Source organism: Cygnus olor, chromosome 6 (assembly GCF_009769625.2).
Source record: "Cygnus olor isolate bCygOlo1 chromosome 6, bCygOlo1.pri.v2, whole genome shotgun sequence".
Lineage (NCBI taxonomy): Eukaryota > Metazoa > Chordata > Aves > Anseriformes > Anatidae > Cygnus > Cygnus olor.
The window spans coordinates 16,291,052-16,313,683 of record NC_049174.1 but is presented as its reverse complement, the minus strand read 5'-3'; the positions used below and the strand labels follow the sequence as shown (position 1 = coordinate 16,313,683).

Genomic DNA, 22,632 nt, shown 5'->3' with positions numbered 1-22,632 from the left:
AGTCTCAGATTTAAGCCAAAGACAGGCCAAGAGAGGGTAGGACAACACTTAAGAGAAGGAGATAAAGTATCTTCTTTGTCAAGTTATCCATGAAGTCAGGTACCTCTGGGTGCTGGAGGCTCTGGGGCTTTGGCAACGGCCACAGGTATTTTTTCCTCACGAATAGCCTTCCTGGGCACTTCGGGCGCTTTAAAGATATTAGTAACAGTCAGTTTTATACATTGAACAGGATGATGAACAGTGAAACATAAACGAAAGGTGCCCTCGAGAAAGTAACCAAACTGGTCTCATGGTATCAACCCCACCTCTCCCTCACTTGCTCACAAAAACACAAACAGATACAGAGTGCCTGTGTTTATGTACGACTCAAGGGCGAGGTGAGAATAAGGGTACCCTTCCATGTACTCAGCAGCCTTCCCTCCCAGGGAAGAGAGACTGTCATTCTCAGCCCTGCTGGGATCTGATGGTTCGCTGGGAACAACCTCAGCCCATACCTTATCTATTGTCATTCCTCATACAGGCATTGATACAGAGAGGAACAGAAATCCCACTGGTTTTCCTTCATCTCTATTCCTGTCCTTCTCCGTTCCCATTCTTTCTTTATGCTTTTCACTTCACTGGTTTATTTTCTTATCTTGAGTAGTTCTCATCCCTCAATTCTCCTCTCACTGTGGCAACTCCCACAGCTAATATGGTTCACTGGATTTTATAACCATTCCTTCTTCACTACGTTCTCTGAAATGATCAGATATTTCTTTAAGCACTTAATATGCTATCAGTTCTTATAACTCCCTTCGTATGTGCATTTCTGAGTAACTTGTTTTGTTTTATAAATTCTGAAAGACTCATGCTTATGATACACAGTCACTGAGACTGTCAAAATAGTCATGGGGACATTTGTGTTGTTAATTTAAGATAATGTTTGGCAATGCTCTACAAAAAAACAATGATCAAATTTTAAAAATCAAATTTTTGTGTCTGAAGATTTAGAATATGAAAGCGAAACAGTAAATTCAAAATATCTTTTGGGCTGTTCATAGAAATACTAAATAATTGAATTCCCAATTCACACAAAGAACTTGGAAATTTCAGGTAATCACAAATGGACAGGACATCAGATTTCAGAAGTAACATTTCAGATAGTAAGAAACAGTCTTGTTCAGGTCAATGTGCAGGGCAACAAGTACCTCGAGCTGGTGCAGGTTCTGGCTTTTTTGGCACAGCTACAGGTATGGGTTCTTCCAGAACAGCCTTCTTGGGTACCTTGGGCACTTCAAAGATATTAGTATATTTTAGCTTTGTCGTCTGTACAGATGTATATGAAACAATAAGACAATCAATAACATGCGCACACAGTCTTCCCTGAGAAAGCGCTGTGCTTACACTCAGTCACCGGTTGTGCTCTGCTTCACACACATTGTATGCCAAGGGTGTCAAAGATGTCATGCAGGACATGGGAAGTCTTTGTTTAGTTTCAGTTTTTGAGGCAAGGTGGAAATGCAGAAAACACACCCCATCTTTCTAACAGCTGGTCAGAAACTTATTAATGGAATCCAACTGTACTTGAAGGTCTGTTGCTTAGCATTCATGACTGCTTTGTCAACTCTAACAATTGTTAACGAAATTTCCATTTGCTTTAACTATTACCCTCTTTTTTCCTATGTTATTTCCAGTATTTTAACCTCCTTTTCATTTTCAGTTTTCCACAGTTCCTGTCTTTGCAGATCCCTCTTTCTACAGAAATGTGTACTTTCTCTCCCCTCTGTTGGCTGATATTAATGAATTGCCCTTTCATGTGCTAACAGAAAAATCAGCAGATATATCCAGTCTTTTGGTAGTAAGTCCACCTCCAGTTTAGTGGAATTTACTCACTTTTAAAGAGATAGAGAACTGATACGGCTGCTCTCATCCATTAATAATGATTATTGAAAGATTCTGGGATGCAAAATTATGTATTTTAAACTGAAGCCATATTTGCAGCCTGTTTTTCAAAACAACTTTTTATACTCTTTAAAGTAACCATTCTGCAAATCTTAATTTTTAAAGTTTACAAGAAGGTCAGAAAGCTGATGTTATTTTTAAATGAAGTAGATTTATCTGTAATGCATGCCACATTTTTGCCCCTCCATTTCATATTACTTAAGCACGTATCTCAGAGCATAATTCATAAGGTTAGTTCAATTTAATTCCAGAAGAGCATTATGTTTATTTCAAATAATGACAGTATAATGATGATATATACCTTTGGCTGGTGGTAGTTCTGTTTTTTTGGGTTCAGCAACAGGTGTTTTTTCTTGTGGGACAGCTTTCTTGGGCACCTTAAGCACTTTAAAGACATTATTTTCTCTTAAATTCACAGTTTAGAAAAATACAAAAGATCATAAAACTGATGACAGAAGCAAAGAGTTTAGATATTTCTAAAGATAGAGGTTCATCTAGTGACTGGTTGGTTAATTACATATGCAGCCTTACACACAGTAGAAGCTGGGGCTGGAGACACATAAGAAATCTTACACAAAAAAAGTGGCTAACAAGAAATTAAAGTATTGATCAAGATACTAAAATAAAAAGCAGCTCTTCTCACAAATATACCTTTAGCTTCTGGGACTTCTGGTTTCTTGGGCACAGCCACAGGCTTCTTGGGCACTGCCACAGGCTTCTTGGGCACAGCCACAGGCTTTTGGGGAACAACCACCGACACCTCCTCTTCTGGCTCTTCCTCCTCAACCACCTCAGGCACTTTAAAGATATTAGTTCCTTTTACTTGACAGGGACAAAGATCAGCAAACAGCTTAATGGTAAGCAGTGAAGCAGGAAAGGAAGAGTCCTTTTCAGATAACACCACTTCCTTCAGGTGGACTACTTGCAGCAAAGAGCCCAAGCGGAGGCTTATGACAGAGCGTTTGCTGACCAGCCCCACCCTCTGCCCCAGGCCCATACGGACTCGTACAGACACAGCATGGCTAAATGCTGCTCACACCCCTCCCCACAGAAGGCAGAGGGGCAAAGAGCAGTCAGTACTGTGTCAACACCGAGAGCACAGCAGGCACTTTGGGACACCACCATATACCTTCAGCTGGAGGAGCTTCTGGCTCTCCAGGCTCGGCAACTGCTACCGCTTCCTCTGGTGGTACTTCCACCTCTTCCTCTTCTGAGACCTCTGCCTCCGGCATCTCATGCACTTCAAAGATATTAGTGTGTTTCATTTTACATTGCTGAAAAGACATGCCAAGTAGGAACAAAAAACAGGGCAACGCAGACGCTGACACCACAAAAGCCTGTTCAAAACCTCACACGCACAGCACAGTACGCCCAGCATGCATAACTTTGCAAGTCTCAGATTTAAGCCAAAGACAGGCCAAGAGAGGGTAGGACAACACTTAAGAGAAGGAGATAAAGTATCTTCTTTGTCAAGTTATCCATGAAGTCAGGTACCTCTGGGTGCTGGAGGCTCTGGGGCTTTGGCAACGGCCACAGGTATTTTTTCCTCACGAATAGCCTTCCTGGGCACTTCGGGCGCTTTAAAGATATTAGTAACAGTCAGTTTTATACATTGAACAGGATGATGAACAGTGAAACATAAACGAAAGGTGCCCTCGAGAAAGTAACCAAACTGGTCTCATGGTATCAACCCCACCTCTCCCTCACTTGCTCACAAAAACACAAACAGATACAGAGTGCCTGTGTTTATGTACGACTCAAGGGCGAGGTGAGAATAAGGGTACCCTTCCATGTACTCAGCAGCCTTCCCTCCCAGGGAAGAGAGACTGTCATTCTCAGCCCTGCTGGGATCTGATGGTTCGCTGGGAACAACCTCAGCCCATACCTTATCTATTGTCATTCCTCATACAGGCATTGATACAGAGAGGAACAGAAATCCCACTGGTTTTCCTTCATCTCTATTCCTGTCCTTCTCCGTTCCCATTCTTTCTTTATGCTTTTCACTTCACTGGTTTATTTTCTTATCTTGAGTAGTTCTCATCCCTCAATTCTCCTCTCACTGTGGCAACTCCCACAGCTAATATGGTTCACTGGATTTTATAACCATTCCTTCTTCACTACGTTCTCTGAAATGATCAGATATTTCTTTAAGCACTTAATATGCTATCAGTTCTTATAACTCCCTTCGTATGTGCATTTCTGAGTAACTTGTTTTGTTTTATAAATTCTGAAAGACTCATGCTTATGATACACAGTCACTGAGACTGTCAAAATAGTCATGGGGACATTTGTGTTGTTAATTTAAGATAATGTTTGGCAATGCTCTACAAAAAAACAATGATCAAATTTTAAAAATCAAATTTTTGTGTCTGAAGATTTAGAATATGAAAGCGAAACAGTAAATTCAAAATATCTTTTGGGCTGTTCATAGAAATACTAAATAATTGAATTCCCAATTCACACAAAGAACTTGGAAATTTCAGGTAATCACAAATGGACAGGACATCAGATTTCAGAAGTAACATTTCAGATAGTAAGAAACAGTCTTGTTCAGGTCAATGTGCAGGGCAACAAGTACCTCGAGCTGGTGCAGGTTCTGGCTTTTTTGGCACAGCTACAGGTATGGGTTCTTCCAGAACAGCCTTCTTGGGTACCTTGGGCACTTCAAAGATATTAGTATATTTTAGCTTTGTCGTCTGTACAGATGTATATGAAACAATAAGACAATCAATAACATGCGCACACAGTCTTCCCTGAGAAAGCGCTGTGCTTACACTCAGTCACCGGTTGTGCTCTGCTTCACACACATTGTATGCCAAGGGTGTCAAAGATGTCATGCAGGACATGGGAAGTCTTTGTTTAGTTTCAGTTTTTGAGGCAAGGTGGAAATGCAGAAAACACACCCCATCTTTCTAACAGCTGGTCAGAAACTTATTAATGGAATCCAACTGTACTTGAAGGTCTGTTGCTTAGCATTCATGACTGCTTTGTCAACTCTAACAATTGTTAACGAAATTTCCATTTGCTTTAACTATTACCCTCTTTTTTCCTATGTTATTTCCAGTATTTTAACCTCCTTTTCATTTTCAGTTTTCCACAGTTCCTGTCTTTGCAGATCCCTCTTTCTACAGAAATGTGTACTTTCTCTCCCCTCTGTTGGCTGATATTAATGAATTGCCCTTTCATGTGCTAACAGAAAAATCAGCAGATATATCCAGTCTTTTGGTAGTAAGTCCACCTCCAGTTTAGTGGAATTTACTCACTTTTAAAGAGATAGAGAACTGATACGGCTGCTCTCATCCATTAATAATGATTATTGAAAGATTCTGGGATGCAAAATTATGTATTTTAAACTGAAGCCATATTTGCAGCCTGTTTTTCAAAACAACTTTTTATACTCTTTAAAGTAACCATTCTGCAAATCTTAATTTTTAAAGTTTACAAGAAGGTCAGAAAGCTGATGTTATTTTTAAATGAAGTAGATTTATCTGTAATGCATGCCACATTTTTGCCCCTCCATTTCATATTACTTAAGCACGTATCTCAGAGCATAATTCATAAGGTTAGTTCAATTTAATTCCAGAAGAGCATTATGTTTATTTCAAATAATGACAGTATAATGATGATATATACCTTTGGCTGGTGGTAGTTCTGTTTTTTTGGGTTCAGCAACAGGTGTTTTTTCTTGTGGGACAGCTTTCTTGGGCACCTTAAGCACTTTAAAGACATTATTTTCTCTTAAATTCACAGTTTAGAAAAATACAAAAGATCATAAAACTGATGACAGAAGCAAAGAGTTTAGATATTTCTAAAGATAGAGGTTCATCTAGTGACTGGTTGGTTAATTACATATGCAGCCTTACACACAGTAGAAGCTGGGGCTGGAGACACATAAGAAATCTTACACAAAAAAAGTGGCTAACAAGAAATTAAAGTATTGATCAAGATACTAAAATAAAAAGCAGCTCTTCTCACAAATATACCTTTAGCTTCTGGGACTTCTGGTTTCTTGGGCACAGCCACAGGCTTCTTGGGCACTGCCACAGGCTTCTTGGGCACAGCCACAGGCTTTTGGGGAACAACCACCGACACCTCCTCTTCTGGCTCTTCCTCCTCAACCACCTCAGGCACTTTAAAGATATTAGTTCCTTTTACTTGACAGGGACAAAGATCAGCAAACAGCTTAATGGTAAGCAGTGAAGCAGGAAAGGAAGAGTCCTTTTCAGATAACACCACTTCCTTCAGGTGGACTACTTGCAGCAAAGAGCCCAAGCGGGGGCTTATGACAGAGCGTTTGCTGACCAGCCCCACCCTCTGCCCCAGGCCCATACGGACTCGTACAGACACAGCATGGCTAAATGCTGCTCACACCCCTCCCCACAGAAGGCAGAGGGGCAAAGAGCAGTCAGTACTGTGTCAACACCGAGAGCACAGCAGGCACTTTGGGACACCACCATATACCTTCAGCTGGAGGAGCTTCTGGCTCTCCAGGCTCGGCAACTGCTACCGCTTCCTCTGGTGGTACTTCCACCTCTTCCTCTTCTGAGACCTCTGCCTCCGGCATCTCATGCACTTCAAAGATATTAGTGTGTTTCATTTTACATTGCTGAAAAGACATGCCAAGTAGGAACAAAAAACAGGGCAACGCAGACGCTGACACCACAAAAGCCTGTTCAAAACCTCACACGCACAGCACAGTACGCCCAGCATGCATAACTTTGCAAGTCTCAGATTTAAGCCAAAGACAGGCCAAGAGAGGGTAGGACAACACTTAAGAGAAGGAGATAAAGTATCTTCTTTGTCAAGTTATCCATGAAGTCAGGTACCTCTGGGTGCTGGAGGCTCTGGGGCTTTGGCAACGGCCACAGGTATTTTTTCCTCACGAATAGCCTTCCTGGGCACTTCGGGCGCTTTAAAGATATTAGTAACAGTCAGTTTTATACATTGAACAGGATGATGAACAGTGAAACATAAACGAAAGGTGCCCTCGAGAAAGTAACCAAACTGGTCTCATGGTATCAACCCCACCTCTCCCTCACTTGCTCACAAAAACACAAACAGATACAGAGTGCCTGTGTTTATGTACGACTCAAGGGCGAGGTGAGAATAAGGGTACCCTTCCATGTACTCAGCAGCCTTCCCTCCCAGGGAAGAGAGACTGTCATTCTCAGCCCTGCTGGGATCTGATGGTTCGCTGGGAACAACCTCAGCCCATACCTTATCTATTGTCATTCCTCATACAGGCATTGATACAGAGAGGAACAGAAATCCCACTGGTTTTCCTTCATCTCTATTCCTGTCCTTCTCCGTTCCCATTCTTTCTTTATGCTTTTCACTTCACTGGTTTATTTTCTTATCTTGAGTAGTTCTCATCCCTCAATTCTCCTCTCACTGTGGCAACTCCCACAGCTAATATGGTTCACTGGATTTTATAACCATTCCTTCTTCACTACGTTCTCTGAAATGATCAGATATTTCTTTAAGCACTTAATATGCTATCAGTTCTTATAACTCCCTTCGTATGTGCATTTCTGAGTAACTTGTTTTGTTTTATAAATTCTGAAAGACTCATGCTTATGATACACAGTCACTGAGACTGTCAAAATAGTCATGGGGACATTTGTGTTGTTAATTTAAGATAATGTTTGGCAATGCTCTACAAAAAAACAATGATCAAATTTTAAAAATCAAATTTTTGTGTCTGAAGATTTAGAATATGAAAGCGAAACAGTAAATTCAAAATATCTTTTGGGCTGTTCATAGAAATACTAAATAATTGAATTCCCAATTCACACAAAGAACTTGGAAATTTCAGGTAATCACAAATGGACAGGACATCAGATTTCAGAAGTAACATTTCAGATAGTAAGAAACAGTCTTGTTCAGGTCAATGTGCAGGGCAACAAGTACCTCGAGCTGGTGCAGGTTCTGGCTTTTTTGGCACAGCTACAGGTATGGGTTCTTCCAGAACAGCCTTCTTGGGTACCTTGGGCACTTCAAAGATATTAGTATATTTTAGCTTTGTCGTCTGTACAGATGTATATGAAACAATAAGACAATCAATAACATGCGCACACAGTCTTCCCTGAGAAAGCGCTGTGCTTACACTCAGTCACCGGTTGTGCTCTGCTTCACACACATTGTATGCCAAGGGTGTCAAAGATGTCATGCAGGACATGGGAAGTCTTTGTTTAGTTTCAGTTTTTGAGGCAAGGTGGAAATGCAGAAAACACACCCCATCTTTCTAACAGCTGGTCAGAAACTTATTAATGGAATCCAACTGTACTTGAAGGTCTGTTGCTTAGCATTCATGACTGTGTGCTATGGGCTTGGGTTTGCTTTCATTGTCATCTTTTCATTTCTTGTTTCAGTATTACACTATATGCTGCTTACAGCTGTTTCATGTAATATTCATTTTAAATATTTATAGTATTTAAATACTCTGAACGTCATCATTGGCAAATGGCACTTCACTTGAATTACGTCCTTGTGTTTTGGATGGACGGAATATGGTGCTAGAGAAAATGTTTACTTCTCTAGACAGTATTTGGGACTTTCTAAAAGTAATGAAACGGTGAAGCAGTGCATCAATTTGTTGTGCATACAGTTTTTGAGTATTTCAACTTTAACATCTTTCATCTGAGTATTCTGAGAAAATCAAGTCCTCATTTGACAACCTTGCATATTAATTCATATCTGGTGCATTTCTCTCACATTTTAGATGCTAGAGTGTGACTATAAAAGATCAATTTAAAATGGGATTCATTGAAAGAAAAAAAAAAAGAAAGAAAGACAAATACACAAACAGGAACAACAAAACCGCCATCTCTGTGATGGTGCTCATGATGACATGTACCTTTAGCAAGTGGAGCTCCTGCTTTTTTAGGTACACCATCGGACACTTTCTCCTTTGGGACAGCCCTCTCAGGCACTTCAAAGATATTAGTTCAATTCATTTTACAATTCAAATACATTTAAACATATGTACACAGACTGAAACATAGAAGATGTGAAATCTTGTGAAATAATCTGTCACAAACATGCTCAGTGTGATTTGTAGCGGCAAGCACAATTTAAAATCTAAGGTTCAAAATGACAGAAGAGGTTAAAATCATATTTAAGAAGATTAGGTGTGTTTATCATGTATTCATGATAATATGTACCTCTGGCTGATGGAGGTTCTGATTTTTCAGGAACAGCTACAGGAATTTTCTCTTCTGGGACAGCCTTCTCAGGCATTACAGGCTCTTTAAAGATATTAGTATATTTTAGTTATTCATATTAAGCTTTATTATGAGCAGTGAAACATACTATACTTGAGAGAAGGAATAGACATCCTACTCATAAGATGTACCTTTAGCTTGTGGAGCTGCTTGTTTTTTATGTATGGCAACAATCTCTGGCTTTTCAGCCGTCTTGGCCAGTGGTGGTTCCTCAGGTGATAAAACAGGCTCTGGCTTCTCAGGTGCCACTTCAGGTTTCAGTTTTTGAAGTGCTGCAAAATTCTCTGGTTTTCGGGGTGCCAAAATTTGTTCTGAATCCTTAGGCACCATAACAGGTTCTGGCTTGTCTTGCACCGCAACAGGCTTTGATTTTTGTGACACTGCAATAGGCTTCGATTTTTTGAAATCTCCAGCAAACTCTGTTTCTTCAGGTGCCACAACAAGCTCTGCTTTTTGGGGTGCCACACGAAGTTTTGTTTTGGGGGACACCACAATGTGCTCTGTTTTTGGGGGTGCTGCAGCTGCCTCCGAGTCATCAGGCACCACAGTGATCTCAGGTTCCTCAGGGGCCATGAATGGCTCCAATTTGGAGGGTTCCACAATAGGCTTTTGTTTTGAGTGCACCACACCATGCTTTATTTTTTGGGGTGCTACATCAGGCACGGGTTTCTCAGGTACCACAGCAAGGTCTCGTTTCTCAGGTAAACCAACATGATCTGTTTTCTTGGCTGCCACAACATGCCTTTGTTTTGGGGACATCACACCATGCTTTAGTTTTTGGGGTGCCACATCAAGCTTAGGTTCCTCAGGTACCACAGTAAGGTCGGTTTTCTCAGGCACCACAACATGTAGTGTTTTTTGGGCTGCCACAACTGGCTCTGTTTCCTCAGGTGCCGCAACAGTTTCTGCTTTTCGGTGTGCCAAGACAGCCTCAGGCTCCTCAGATGCCACAACACCCTCTGTTTCTTGGGGAGCCACAACAGACTTTGTAACCTCAGGTGACACAGCATGCACTGGTTTTTGGGCCACTGTCACAGGTCCTAGTTCTTGAGGTGCCACAAAGTGTTTTACTTTGGGGGGTCCTGCAATGTCCTTTGGTTTTCGTGAAACTGCAACAGGTACTTTCTTTTCTAGAACAGCTGTCTTGACCACTTTATGTACATAAAAGATATTAGTTCTAAATTAACAGTTGCTCAGACACAAATACGTACATTAAGTAAATCATAAAACATAAAAAGACAATTGGAATGGAAACATTAAAAACGTATGAGGTACCAAGCATTTATGTTAGCCTTTTTAAGGATGGAGATAACACATATTGGCTTTTCTTCCTTCAAATACACACACATACACACCTCATGCCCCCACATATGTAAGCATACACATGCAATGACAGTATATCTTAAGCTCTACGTAGAATTCACAGTATTTACAAACAAAGTGGACAGGACAAAAGATACTAATAATTTTGCAGGTAATAAGCTGAAGACTCAAGAATTATCAGTGATGGCATCCAGCTTTTCTTGGTAGGGCTTCTGATATTTCAAGTATATTGATATGTTCTGCTCCTAGCTACTATAATGGATAGTTTCTCCTCTACTACTAGTGTAACTTGAAAAATACTAGTTACGGTTGTTTTCATGAACTGAAGCATGTAGTAAGTAGAATGGTAAGAATAATCCAAATAGTAAGAAGAATTGAAGTGAAAAATGCAGGTAATTCAGACATCCCGAATTTGTCACTATTCTTCAAAAAGACCCCTGTATGCCTATTTCACACAGATATGCAGATACATAGAACGAATACAGTCCGGTCTCTCAGAAGACAGAAGACCTGGAAAACCACAGTGTTTAAGAAAAGAGGAAAATATTGCTCTTATTATTTTATTAATGTTGAGATTTACCTTCCTCTAGTAGAGATTTCGGTTCTTCAGGTACAGCCTCTGGTTCTGGGACAACCACAGGTTCTGGTTCTTTAGGCAAAATCTCAGGTTCTGGTGTTTTAGGAACAGGTAATTTCTTCTCTGGAACAAGCTTCTTCGACACTTCAGGTTCTTTAAAAATATTTATTTATTTTACTTTCAGGAATTTGAAGAATTGGAATTAAAAAGGAGACAATAGCTCCAAGGAGAAAATTATCAGACAACATCAGAAAAAAATACCCCTCATAAATAGTCTATTTGTTTTTAATATTGCCCAATGTGCACCAATAATAGCCATTGTTGCTAAATAAGTTATTCACAAGGGATGACAACACAAACCATAACACCTACAAATATTAGAATATAACAAAGAGGATAACATAGAATTAAAAAGATGACATTCAGATAAACCAATTAAAATGTTGTGTGACTTTATCAGTACTGAAAATGTACCTTTAGGTGGTGGAGGTTCTGTTTTTTTAGGAACTTCAGTGTGTACTTTTTCTTCTGGAACCACTTTCTTGGGCACTTCAGGCACTTTAAAGAAAGTAATTTCTGTTATTTGCATGAAATTCAAACAGAGTGTCTTTAGCACTTGGGACATAAAAAGTAAAACTCAGGGACATCAACAACATCAGTGGTTTTGGATGTAAATATCAACTTTTTCGTATTCCTACAGAAAATATTCTCTGAGGTAATGGTCTTTTACGGGCTACAAATAGGTTAGCTTCTTTGTTTATCTCTCTCACACATATAAAAGGTACAATTTAAACAACAACAAATATAGAACATTTATAATACAAGAAAATAACCATTTATTAAAATAATACACTAATTTATTAAAATAATACTCAAAGGGTTTTTCTGTCATTCATTGTTTACAGCAGTTACCTTTAGCTGGTGGAGGTTCTGCCTTCTTTGGTACTTTGACTGAAATCTCTTCTGTGACCACTTTCTTTGGTACCTCAGGCACTTGAAAAATATTAATAACTTTTACTATAAGAATTTCATGAACAGCATTAAAGAACAACAGCAGAATAGTGTTAGTGAGTACACCAATTACAAGGATTATCTTTTTCCATGTTGAAAAACAAAACATTTGCTCACTTGGAAAACCTCAGACAACAGAAGAAAATCTCCACAAGGGACTTGGGTATTGTCTTCTATAGTGTCAAAACAATAAAGAGCAATATTTTCCATTTTGTTTTTTATTATTTTATTTTTCTCCATAATGACAAATACCTTTAGGTGGTGGAACTTCTGGTTTTTTAGGCTCCATGACTGGTATTTTCTTGTCTGGGACTTTCTTGGGCTCTTCATGCACTTTAAAATTAATACTTAAGTTAATACAAAGAATATAAAGAAATTTAAATAGCATTAAATTAGAAAAAGAAATAAACAAAAGGACACCAAGTAGGATCAATTAAAGATAATATCCTTTACCAAATATGCTTTTTGCTCTCAATCAAGATTGATAGACATTTGAAAGTGGAAAAAGAGTCTGCTTCAAAAATGAAGTATATAAATCACAGTTTAGGAGATAGAAAAGATGGGGAAATAGTATCAAAAGATTTTATCAGTGAAGGAAAACAAATTATTGTTATGGATTTATTAATGACAAGTACCTTTAGCTGGTGGTACTTCTGGCTTTTTAGGCACAGGAACTTTGATTTTCTCTTCTAGAACTACTTCCTTGGGTGCTTCAGGCTCTTTGAGGAAAAAAATTATTTTCAATATATAGGATTTTACAGTTATGTTCAAATATATATATGTTTATGTTCAAATATATATTCAATATATATTTTCAATATATAGGATTTTACAGTTATGTTCAAAACTTTGGAGTAGAAATTGAAAATTAATGGAACCATTGATTTCATATGTTTATTCACTTTACATTCCTTTATGCCCCTGTAAAGTCTGAGGTAAAACCTCAGAGCCTTTTAAAGCCTTAATCAAATGCAGATCAGCAAGGTGGCTGACTTAAACACATCCCTCTACATTAAATTATTTTTCCATTTAAGTCAATGACCTCCCTGCATCTGCATTCGACTAAAGGCTGCCATTGTCCATTCTGCCTTCCCTGTCACATTCTTCTATGCATGATGATGTCATCTCTTTATCAATTTTTTGTCTCTTCATGGAGGGTTTTCCCCTGTGTTAGAGGACTGTATCACTGTGTATTTTGAGATTCTTAAACACTCTTTTGCAGCTAATTTTTTACTGTAAGATTTCTGCTGTGGTTCTTGAGGATTGATCTCATCTCTGCCCAGTTACATGAGCATTTCTAACTCACCGATATGCTAATTACAGCTATCGCTCAAGAAAGAGAGTTTCGAAAGCAGTAACATATACAAACTGTGGCCACAGAAAATAAATATAATAGTACAAAACATACAGTCAAAAACTAATTCACCAAATCAAGGTAGAGTTTTTTTTGTTTGTTTGTTTGTTTTTCTCTTCCATGTTTTAGTTCTATGTAATGAAACATACCTTTGGCTGGTGTTGGTTCCAGTTTTTTAGGCACAGTAATAGGTACTTTCTCTTCTGTAATTTTCTTGGGCACTTCTGGCACTTTAAAGAAAACAACATTTATTTTTGTTACATTTAAGGCATTTAAAGATATGTGATATTAAGAAGAAAGAGTGTCACAAGAAGAATATTGTCAAGATTCAAAAGATTAGATATGAAAAGAAATATGCAATGCAAAAAGATTTGTATAGTACTACACAGTACTAGGAATTTTTATAAATGAGAAATAAAGGGTATTTTTTTATTTTCATGTTAACCCTTCTGCCCAAGAGAAAGAGAAATCTCAGAGTGTCACCTTTATTGACATATAACCTTCAGGTGGTACTCCTGTCTTTTTAAGTACAGCAAAAGGTACTTTCTCTTCTGAGACAGATTCTTTAGGTAGCTTGGAAATTTTAAAGATATGTACTTTTGAGAAATAGAAAAATAAAACATGGAATACAGAGAAGTAAGACAAAACAAGTAGATGTTAAAGGACAGTCTGACAACAGTTATATGTTCAAAAAAGTCTCAGCAAAAAACAAATTGAAGTTTGAAGAACAGGTTTCTCTTCAGGGATACCTTTCGTGGGCACTTCAGGAAGTTTAAACATATTTATTGATTTTAATTTTTATTATTTAAAGTAAACATACAAATAAATAAGACTAGTAGGGAAACAGAAGAACAGGCATGTGTAACATGAGTATCACAAAACTGACGTGGATTATAAAATATTAAATGAGTAACTACGTAAGAAACACAAAATATATTATCATTAAAAGACAAGACCTCAGGTTTATTGGGCTACTAAAATACCTTTAGATAGAGGAGATTCTGGCCTTTTAGACATTGGTCTAGGTTCTGTTGTTTTAGGCACAGCAATAGGCACTTTTTCTTCTGAAGCATCTTTCTTAACTACTGTAGGCAGTTTAAAGATATTAGTTCATTTTAAGAATTTATATAGGACAGAAAGACAAGTCACACAGAAAAATAAGTTTGACAAATAAGTAAAGAACAAAAAGAATGAACACAAATATTAGTTATACTGAACAATACCTAAACTATGGACATTATTATTTTTTTTTTTTTTTGGAGGTCATTACTTTGCAAGTTTCAGGAAAGATGATCAAGAAGATCATATACCTCTAGGTGGTGGAGCCTCCTCTTTTCTATGAACAGTAGAAATTTCTTCTTCTATGTACATTTCCTCATAAACTTCACGTACTTGAAAGATATTAGTTTAAATATTTAAATTAACTCAGAGTAATATCTTCAGACAACAAGACGATGTGAAAAACAAATAACAGAGAAAATCAAATATTCAAGCTCAGCTTAAGACACACAGGTCTATTTTGTATCAACCCTCAAATTTAGTCTTGTTATAAGTGAGGGAAGAAATAACCTTGTATACTACCATGATCCGACCTCTGCAGGTTGCGAGAAGAAAGATTTTTGTTATGTCCTAAACTGAGTTACTTCTTGAGTGCTGAGAGATGGACTTCTCTGACTACTCTCTATCAATTTTTCAATGTCTGTTTTATAATTATTGCCTTCCTTGGACTGATCTCATGTAGCAGGGTCCCTTGCTTTTTGCCCCTAAATCTAAACAATTTTTACCCCTCAAGAACAACTCCAGGTGATATATATATATATATATATATATATATATATATATATATAAATTTTATACCATGGCTGCTAACTACACTTTAGGTTATGATACGTAGAATTTTCTCAAAATCATTAAAGATATATACATGAAAACAGATCTTTTATCCTTCAAACCCCACTCAGAATGTCTTGTACCTTTAAGGTGCGTAGCTTCTTTTGGTAGAGCAGGAGGTATTTTTTCTTTGCGGACATCTTTCTTTGGTACTTCAGGAACTTAAAAAGATTGGTTTATTTTACAAATTTGCACTAGGAAATAAGTATTACAGTTTTGTAAAACAATAAAAAATGCTACTAGAAAAATATTAAAATATATAGTATTAAGCTGTGAATACAACTTGGCAACTTAACTTCATGCATTTCTCTGTTTTTGGAACTCCTAACACTTACAGGTCTGAATTTTCTCTTCTCTGAAAGGATAATATTTGTTGTTGTTGTTGTTATTAAACAACCTTTAGGAATTTTGTCAATTCAAATGTTTTTATTTCTTTAAAAATTTCCTAAAAAAGGCAAAGCAAAACTCCAGTGAAGTTAATCAAATATTTTGTCAAAGTTTTCAACTCTGGAATTGTATTTTATTACAAAACTGTTTCTATAAAATATTTTGTGGGTTTTTTGATTTTTTTTCTGAATTGAAGTCTTAACCTAATCTTTATCAGAACCCCTGACATGACTGGAAAATGTGCTTCAGGAACAAGCTCTGTCACAGCTTTTTTTTTTTTTTTTTTTTTTTTAATAGCAACATAGAATGTAGTTTGGGAAATGGAATATGACAAGAAGTCAAAAAATATAAGGTTAATCCCTGGGCCTGTAATGAATTACCTGTCTACTAATTTTTATTTATTTATTTATCTATTTATTTATTTAATTAATTTTCTGAGAGGGGGGGAGTAGTTGTATAAATTTGTCTGTTTAAATTTTAAATTCTTTATGCAAAATGTATCAATATGTTTGAGCAGTCCCTGACACAAGCCAAAAATAAGAATTTACACAGAATGATCATTGAATTTGTTTTCCTGAATGATGAATGATTGTCTTAGTAGTTGCTCATTCATTAGTTTAACATATGAAGAAAGCTGCTGAAATATTTGGATTTCTTTGTGTTTGCAAAACGATTATATGTTTTTCATCTCTGATCTCCCTGTATACATGTTCTCTTCCTGAGATAAATAAATTACTTTTACAATAGGAAATCAAAGGGAAGAAAACTGTGTGTATATAGCACTTTATAATGCTGTTCAGAAAAAGCAAGCATGAGGGGTTTCTTAGTACCTCAATTTTGAGAGAATAGAAAAAAAATCATTTGGAGATCGTATACCTTTAGTTGGAGGAGCTTCTTTAGGGACAGCAGCAGGTATTTTCTTAAGTGGGACAGTTTTCTTTGTCACTGCAGGTTCTTCAAAGATATTATATTTTTAAGAACATTATCATATAACAAAATGTAAGTAACAAAACAAAGAAGCAATGACAAGCACATAGTATCTAAGGAAACATTAGAATGAATACATTAAATAGCTGACTGGAGCACAGATGGAATGATGACAATGAATAACTGATTTGTAGGGTACACGTCACTTTATATATTGTTTGAATAGTTGCAGTACCTTTAGCTGCTGGAGCTTCTGGTTTACTAGGAATAACAACAGGGAGTTTTTCTTCTGTTGGAAGATCTTCATAAACTTCAGGCTCTTTAAAGATATTAGTTTATTTTATGGATTTTAATATTATTTACAAGACAAAATTAGACAGACAACTTATAATGCACAGACATGTATATAGACAAAGACCTGTTTGAACATAAATTATTTAAATATCTCATTTCAGCCTGATCAAATGATTTTCTAGTTACTTAGTTCTCTGTGTTACGTAGGACATTGTATTTGAATTGAGTTTCCCATTTCCCCATCTGGAGTTAATTATCTATATCCCAGCTCAAAAATTAATTAAGACATGCTCAGGATGGTTTTTAAGCCAACATCTACTTTAGTCCATTTTTTTGTTCTAATATGGCTGAAGGGTTTTCCTGGATCAGAAATTTAGTTTCTCTCTTATGCTTTTTTCACCCAACAACAGGAGAGAAAAGAACATCTAAAAATGTTAAACTATAAATGTTGGGGTTAGGGAGTCTCAAAGACATGCATAGAAATTACTTTTAAATAACTAAAAAATAATAATACATAAATTGAAAATGTCTCATGTTTTAAAAAACAACCTAGAACATGAATCTCTGCAGTTTACTTCTTGGTAGATATTTCATTGATGTACCTTCATACAAAGTAGGTTCATCTTCTCCAACAATAAAGGTGGATACTTTATCTTCAAGGACAGCTCTCTTGTGAATCTCAGGAACTTGAAAAGATATTATCCCTTTTTTTAGTAACCTCAAAATATTTTTCAACTTTTAAATTCCCAAACAGAAATAAACCCAGAAAACTAAGATTTTTTGATGGCCCAAATACTATGCATTTTGATGAAAGATATATTATACAGTCTAGAACAATGAATTATGTAGGAAATTCATTGTTTCTGCTCTCAAAGAGCATAAGCCATTTGCTTTTCACACTGTATCTTCATGCTGATATTTCCTTCTGATATTTATAACAGATTTATTGGTTTAAACTTGCTCTTGCCGTATTACTTCTCAGAATATCATGACCATTATACTTGTTTCCAACTCCCAGTTTAAACTGAATTTACAACTACATCACAAAAATAAAAGCACTGAAGCTTTTATGTACAGATGGTGTAAGTAGCGATACGTTCTCATCACATTTTCTTTCATAAATCAGTGTATTTACTGTCTAGCACATGTATAGCACATATATGAAATGTTTGCCTAAGAGCATTCAATTTACCACTCAGAACTGAATCTGCAGTTAGAGACTAGATTATATCCTTGTCATGGCCTAAAGAATTTTAGGATTCTTTTAGAAGATGTTAGTTGGGGTAAACAATGCAAATATTTCCTTTCCGTAAAATCTCATATCAAATGTTCTACCTTTCTTTGGTGGAACTTCTATTTCAGCTGCATGTGTAGGTTTCTTTTCTTCAGGAACAGGTCTTTTGAGAACAGCCAGCCCTTTAAGACATTGTTTGCTTTTAGGGCTTTTAAATTTTCTTGGAAGAAGTTAGAAAGAAGAACAAATCTAACAAATCTACGACAGATTCATGAAGCAACAAAGGATTAAATGTTTCCTGAAAGAATATCTATGTTAATTTTGAAGATTAGACTGAAGAATAACATATTAAAAACATTTTCTTGAAAGACAGCCATAGTCTTGGATGATGGAATCTGCCTCCTTTTCACAGTGACCAAAAATACTCTTTCTTTCTGAACTTCTTTCATATGTATCTTGAAGACAGAACACACATTTTTCAATGCAACTCACATATTTTCAAAAAATGACTTGACATAAACAGGCAAAAAAGACTCAATCACAAACAGCTGAAAAAGCACCATGAAGACATAAGACAGACACATGTTTCTCAACAAATAATGAGGACAAAAGACTGAAATCAGAGTTCATGGTTTGTGAGGACAATGCAGAGGAAGTATATACCTTTAGCTGGTGGAATCATTTCCTTTTTAGAGACAGTAGGTAGTACTTTTTCCTTTGGAACAGGCTTCTTCACCACCGCTGGCACTTTAAAAACATTGTTGTGTTTTTAAGAATATTTGCAGTATTAATATTATGTAAGAATAAAAGGTAAACAAAAAGCAAGCAATGCAAAGAGTCACAGAAGTTAGAAAAATAAAAATACACTGTACTCAGTTGCTATTTGGTGGTGACCTTGAAGGCCACAGATCTCAGATATTTTGCTTGGATTCACATTGATTGTTTGGTGAACATTTGAGCAGGATATGCCTTAATAATAAGGTTTTATGGACTGTCAGCTGTATTAATACCAGCTGGGAATATGGTAAAGTTATAATTTTCTATCAATTAACTCCAAGTCATCATGCAAAAATTAACCCCCTTCCCACTGATTTCATTCTGATAATTTGAATGAGAAACAGCTAAAAAAATGAGTGCAAGATGAGTTTCTGGCAAATTAAGTGCTCTGAAAAGAAAACTACAGAACTCTGGACTAGTACAGGAACTCTACTAACATACACTGACAATTTCTATTCATGACCCTTAGCTTTTATAAAGACTGAACAGTGAACACATATTAACATTATACCCACTCCAGCATGTAATTAGGGTGAATAAAGCCCTTGGTTTTGGGGATTTGATGGGAAACTAGATTTTAATTGACATAGACTTTGAGCTCAATGGACTTTTATTAATTTTTACATCTGCTTGTTTTCAATCATTAGACTTTTATTGATTTTTACATCTGCTTGTTTTCAATCATTAGATAAAAAATGTAATTTACATTCTGGTGGTATTAATTAAATAGTGGAGGTCCTCCTCACAATTCCTTTGCCCTCAGAATGCATGTAATTTGTCTAAGTTTTGATTCATTTAAGAAGTATTTACTTATCTTTTTATTATGTTAATCCCAGTCTTTGACCGTATTGGGAAGAAAAGTTAAGGGTCTAACAGTCAAATCTATTCTTATAGATCTATTCTGATTTGACTATAAATCATATATATATATTTCAGCATTCACTAGAAGAAACCTATAAATTCTGATAAATCTATTCTGATTTGACTACTGGATTGGGGATTCTGAGAAGACAAAGGACTGTGTTTTCAAATTTATCTTATAGCTCATGTACCTTTAGCTGGAGGAGCTTCTTTTTTAGGAACAGGAACAGGTACTTTTTCTTCTGGCAGAGGTCTTTTAGGCACCTCAGGCACTTTAAGAAATATTTAATTATGGATTTTAAATTATTTATGAGGAATTACAACAGACACAAAGACAGCAAGCAGAGCAACCACTCGTAGAAGAATCACCTAATTTATGCAGAGACAGGAGAGCAGACATTTGACTCAGATCTTGAGCAACAAAAGCTAAGAAATTTCAGTGTACATGTTTCTGGTGCATTTTGGATGCAATTTCTGTTTGGCATGAGGGATCCTATGATCCTGTAATCGTAAACATGATAAGACGGAAGGCCCTACTTGAGTTTTAACATCTCTGTAACTCATTGGAGCTAAACTGGGAAAAAGAAACACATTGACACATGAAAGTGTTGAATCCAGACTGAATCTGAACTGCACCAGAAAATTATAATTTACTTTGCTTGTATCATATCTACACTAGCTCTGTCAGTCAGATGGGGAATCTTTCTATTCCACTTTGAAAGGAAGAATTCCTTAGGAAGGAGTAGGACACAAACAACCTTTGAATGGATGTATCATCATCATCAGCAGACATACATAGGTGTACAAATGGGGAAATATATAAAAATGGAGGCTTAAGCAGCGGCTGGAAACTCAACAAACAATGATAAGAATAAAGAAATCATGACATGATGTACCTATAGCTGGTGGGATTTCGTAAGTCTCCTCGTAAACCTCCTCATGTTTCTCATAGATCTCTTCCTTCTCCTTAAACTCATACTTCTCATAGATATCTTCCTTCTCCTCAGCCTCCTCTTCATACTCCTGTTCCTGAATCTCCTTATATCCCTCAGGTTCTTCAGGTTCCTCATAAGCTTCAATTTCTTCATATTCCTCAACCTTCTCAAAATCTTCAATACTTTCATATGTCTCATACTTCTCATACTCCTCATATGTATATTCGTACTTCTCCACTACAGGAGCAGGGACTTTCTGGATGAGTTTCTTGGATATTTCAGGCACTTTAGAGACAGTATTATTGTTACTAACTTTACAATTATTTAATATCCTTTACAGTTGTTCAAGACCATCCACACAGAACAGAAAATGTGATTGATAACCACAAGCATAAGTTACTTTAAAATAAAAGAACATGCTCCTGAAACAATATATATACTCTAAAAGATTTTAGGAGGAAAGAGGAAAAAAAAATTTGTGATTAAGAAAAATATCTGTACCTTTACTCAGTGGTGGTTCTTTGGGTTTTGGGACAACAGCAAGTACTTTCTCTTCTGCAACAGCTCTTTTATGCACCTCAGGGACTTTAAAGATATGGTTTTCTTTTAGCAATTAAAATGAAAACTTAAAGCAGTATAAGTAAAAACAAAAACAAACACAATAAGCAGTGTTATGGTTTTACAATGCAAACATTGATACTGAAGAGTTTTGACATAAATTAGAGCAGAAATCTCATATAACAAAAACAAAAGTTAGAACGAAGGAGGTCAAAAGTATTTTAGCATGTATATTAATAACATTATGGAGCATATGTACCTTTCGCAGCAGGAACTTCCACTTTTTTAGGGGGAGCAACAGTTACCTTCTCTTCAGGAACAACTTTCTTAGGCACCTTGGGTACTTTAAAGATATGACTGACTTCAGTGTACTTGCTGCACAGTTTTTAAATAAACACAAACCCAGAAGCTTACCACCAGCAGAACAAAAACTTACAGTGTAGTGACAAAGATAATGCAAGACAGACATACTAAGTCTTGTGCTAAGGTCAACTTGTATGAAGAATATTATCTATTAATGACACAGCATTTACAAACTGAAATACCTTTGGCTGGTGGAGCTGGCACCTTTTTAGGAACAGGTACTTTCTCTTCAGAAACGGGTTTCTTAGGCATCTCAGGCACTTTAAAGATATTATTTTCTTTTTAGAATGTCCTCTACCAGTAATATTAGAAAGACAACAGAAGACATATACATACATACATAACGAAATAACTGATTTGCAGAACATATTTAAAGTATTTAAAAAAGAAGTTGAAGTAAAAAGACATTTTATATCCATGCGAGACTTTATGAGCAAGTCAGATCATTTCAGAAATTATTTTTTGCCACAAATCTGACAGGTATTCTGAGACATCAATACAGAAAGACAGCAGGGACACAAAAATAACATAAATAACAAACAATATAAAATAAAATAAATATAGCTAGTGAATGAGACTAACAGCACAGATTGTTTTCTTAGTTATTAATTTATGTACCTTTTGATGGAGGAAGCTCCAGTTTCTCAGGAGTGGGTACAGGTATTTTTTCTTTTGGGACTGGTTTCTTAGGAATCTCCAGCTCTTTAAAGATATTATTTTGCAAACACATTTTAAAATTACTTTCAGAGCACCAAAAACATTAAAAAATATGAAACAAGATCACAAACTCCCTGATAAGATCATCAAGGTTTACACAGAAAAAGAAATAAAGAAGCATTTTAATCAGCTCAAAAGATCACATGGGTAACTTGCAAGAGATGTTGTACCTTTTGCTGGTACAGTTTCCTCTGGAAAAGCTTCCTCTTCTTCATCATGCACAACTTTCTGTGGCACCTCATGCGCTTTAAAGATATTAA

At 36.4% G+C, this 22,632-nt stretch overlaps 1 protein-coding gene and 1 long non-coding RNA gene across 2 annotated transcripts in view; both read right to left on the bottom strand.

The window, feature by feature from the left end:
- LOC121072380 (titin-like) overlaps window positions 1–22,632 on the bottom strand; it is a 246,198-nt gene that overhangs the window by 112,375 nt on the left and 111,191 nt on the right. The window contains exons 111-114 of the mRNA XM_040561912.1: window positions 13,579–13,659; window positions 12,711–12,794; window positions 11,977–12,057; window positions 11,539–11,622 (exon numbers count right to left, since the gene is read on the bottom strand). Coding sequence (XP_040417846.1) covers window positions 11,539–11,622; window positions 11,977–12,057; window positions 12,711–12,794; window positions 13,579–13,659 — 330 coding nt within the window. The remainder of the gene's footprint in view (window positions 1–11,538; window positions 11,623–11,976; window positions 12,058–12,710; window positions 12,795–13,578; window positions 13,660–22,632) is intronic.
- LOC121072383 lies at window positions 15,435–16,920 on the bottom strand. The gene is made up of 3 exons (XR_005821179.1): window positions 16,869–16,920; window positions 16,583–16,660; window positions 15,435–15,480 (listed from the first exon to the last, which is right to left on the bottom strand). It is a non-coding gene; the product is annotated as an uncharacterized LOC121072383 (long non-coding RNA).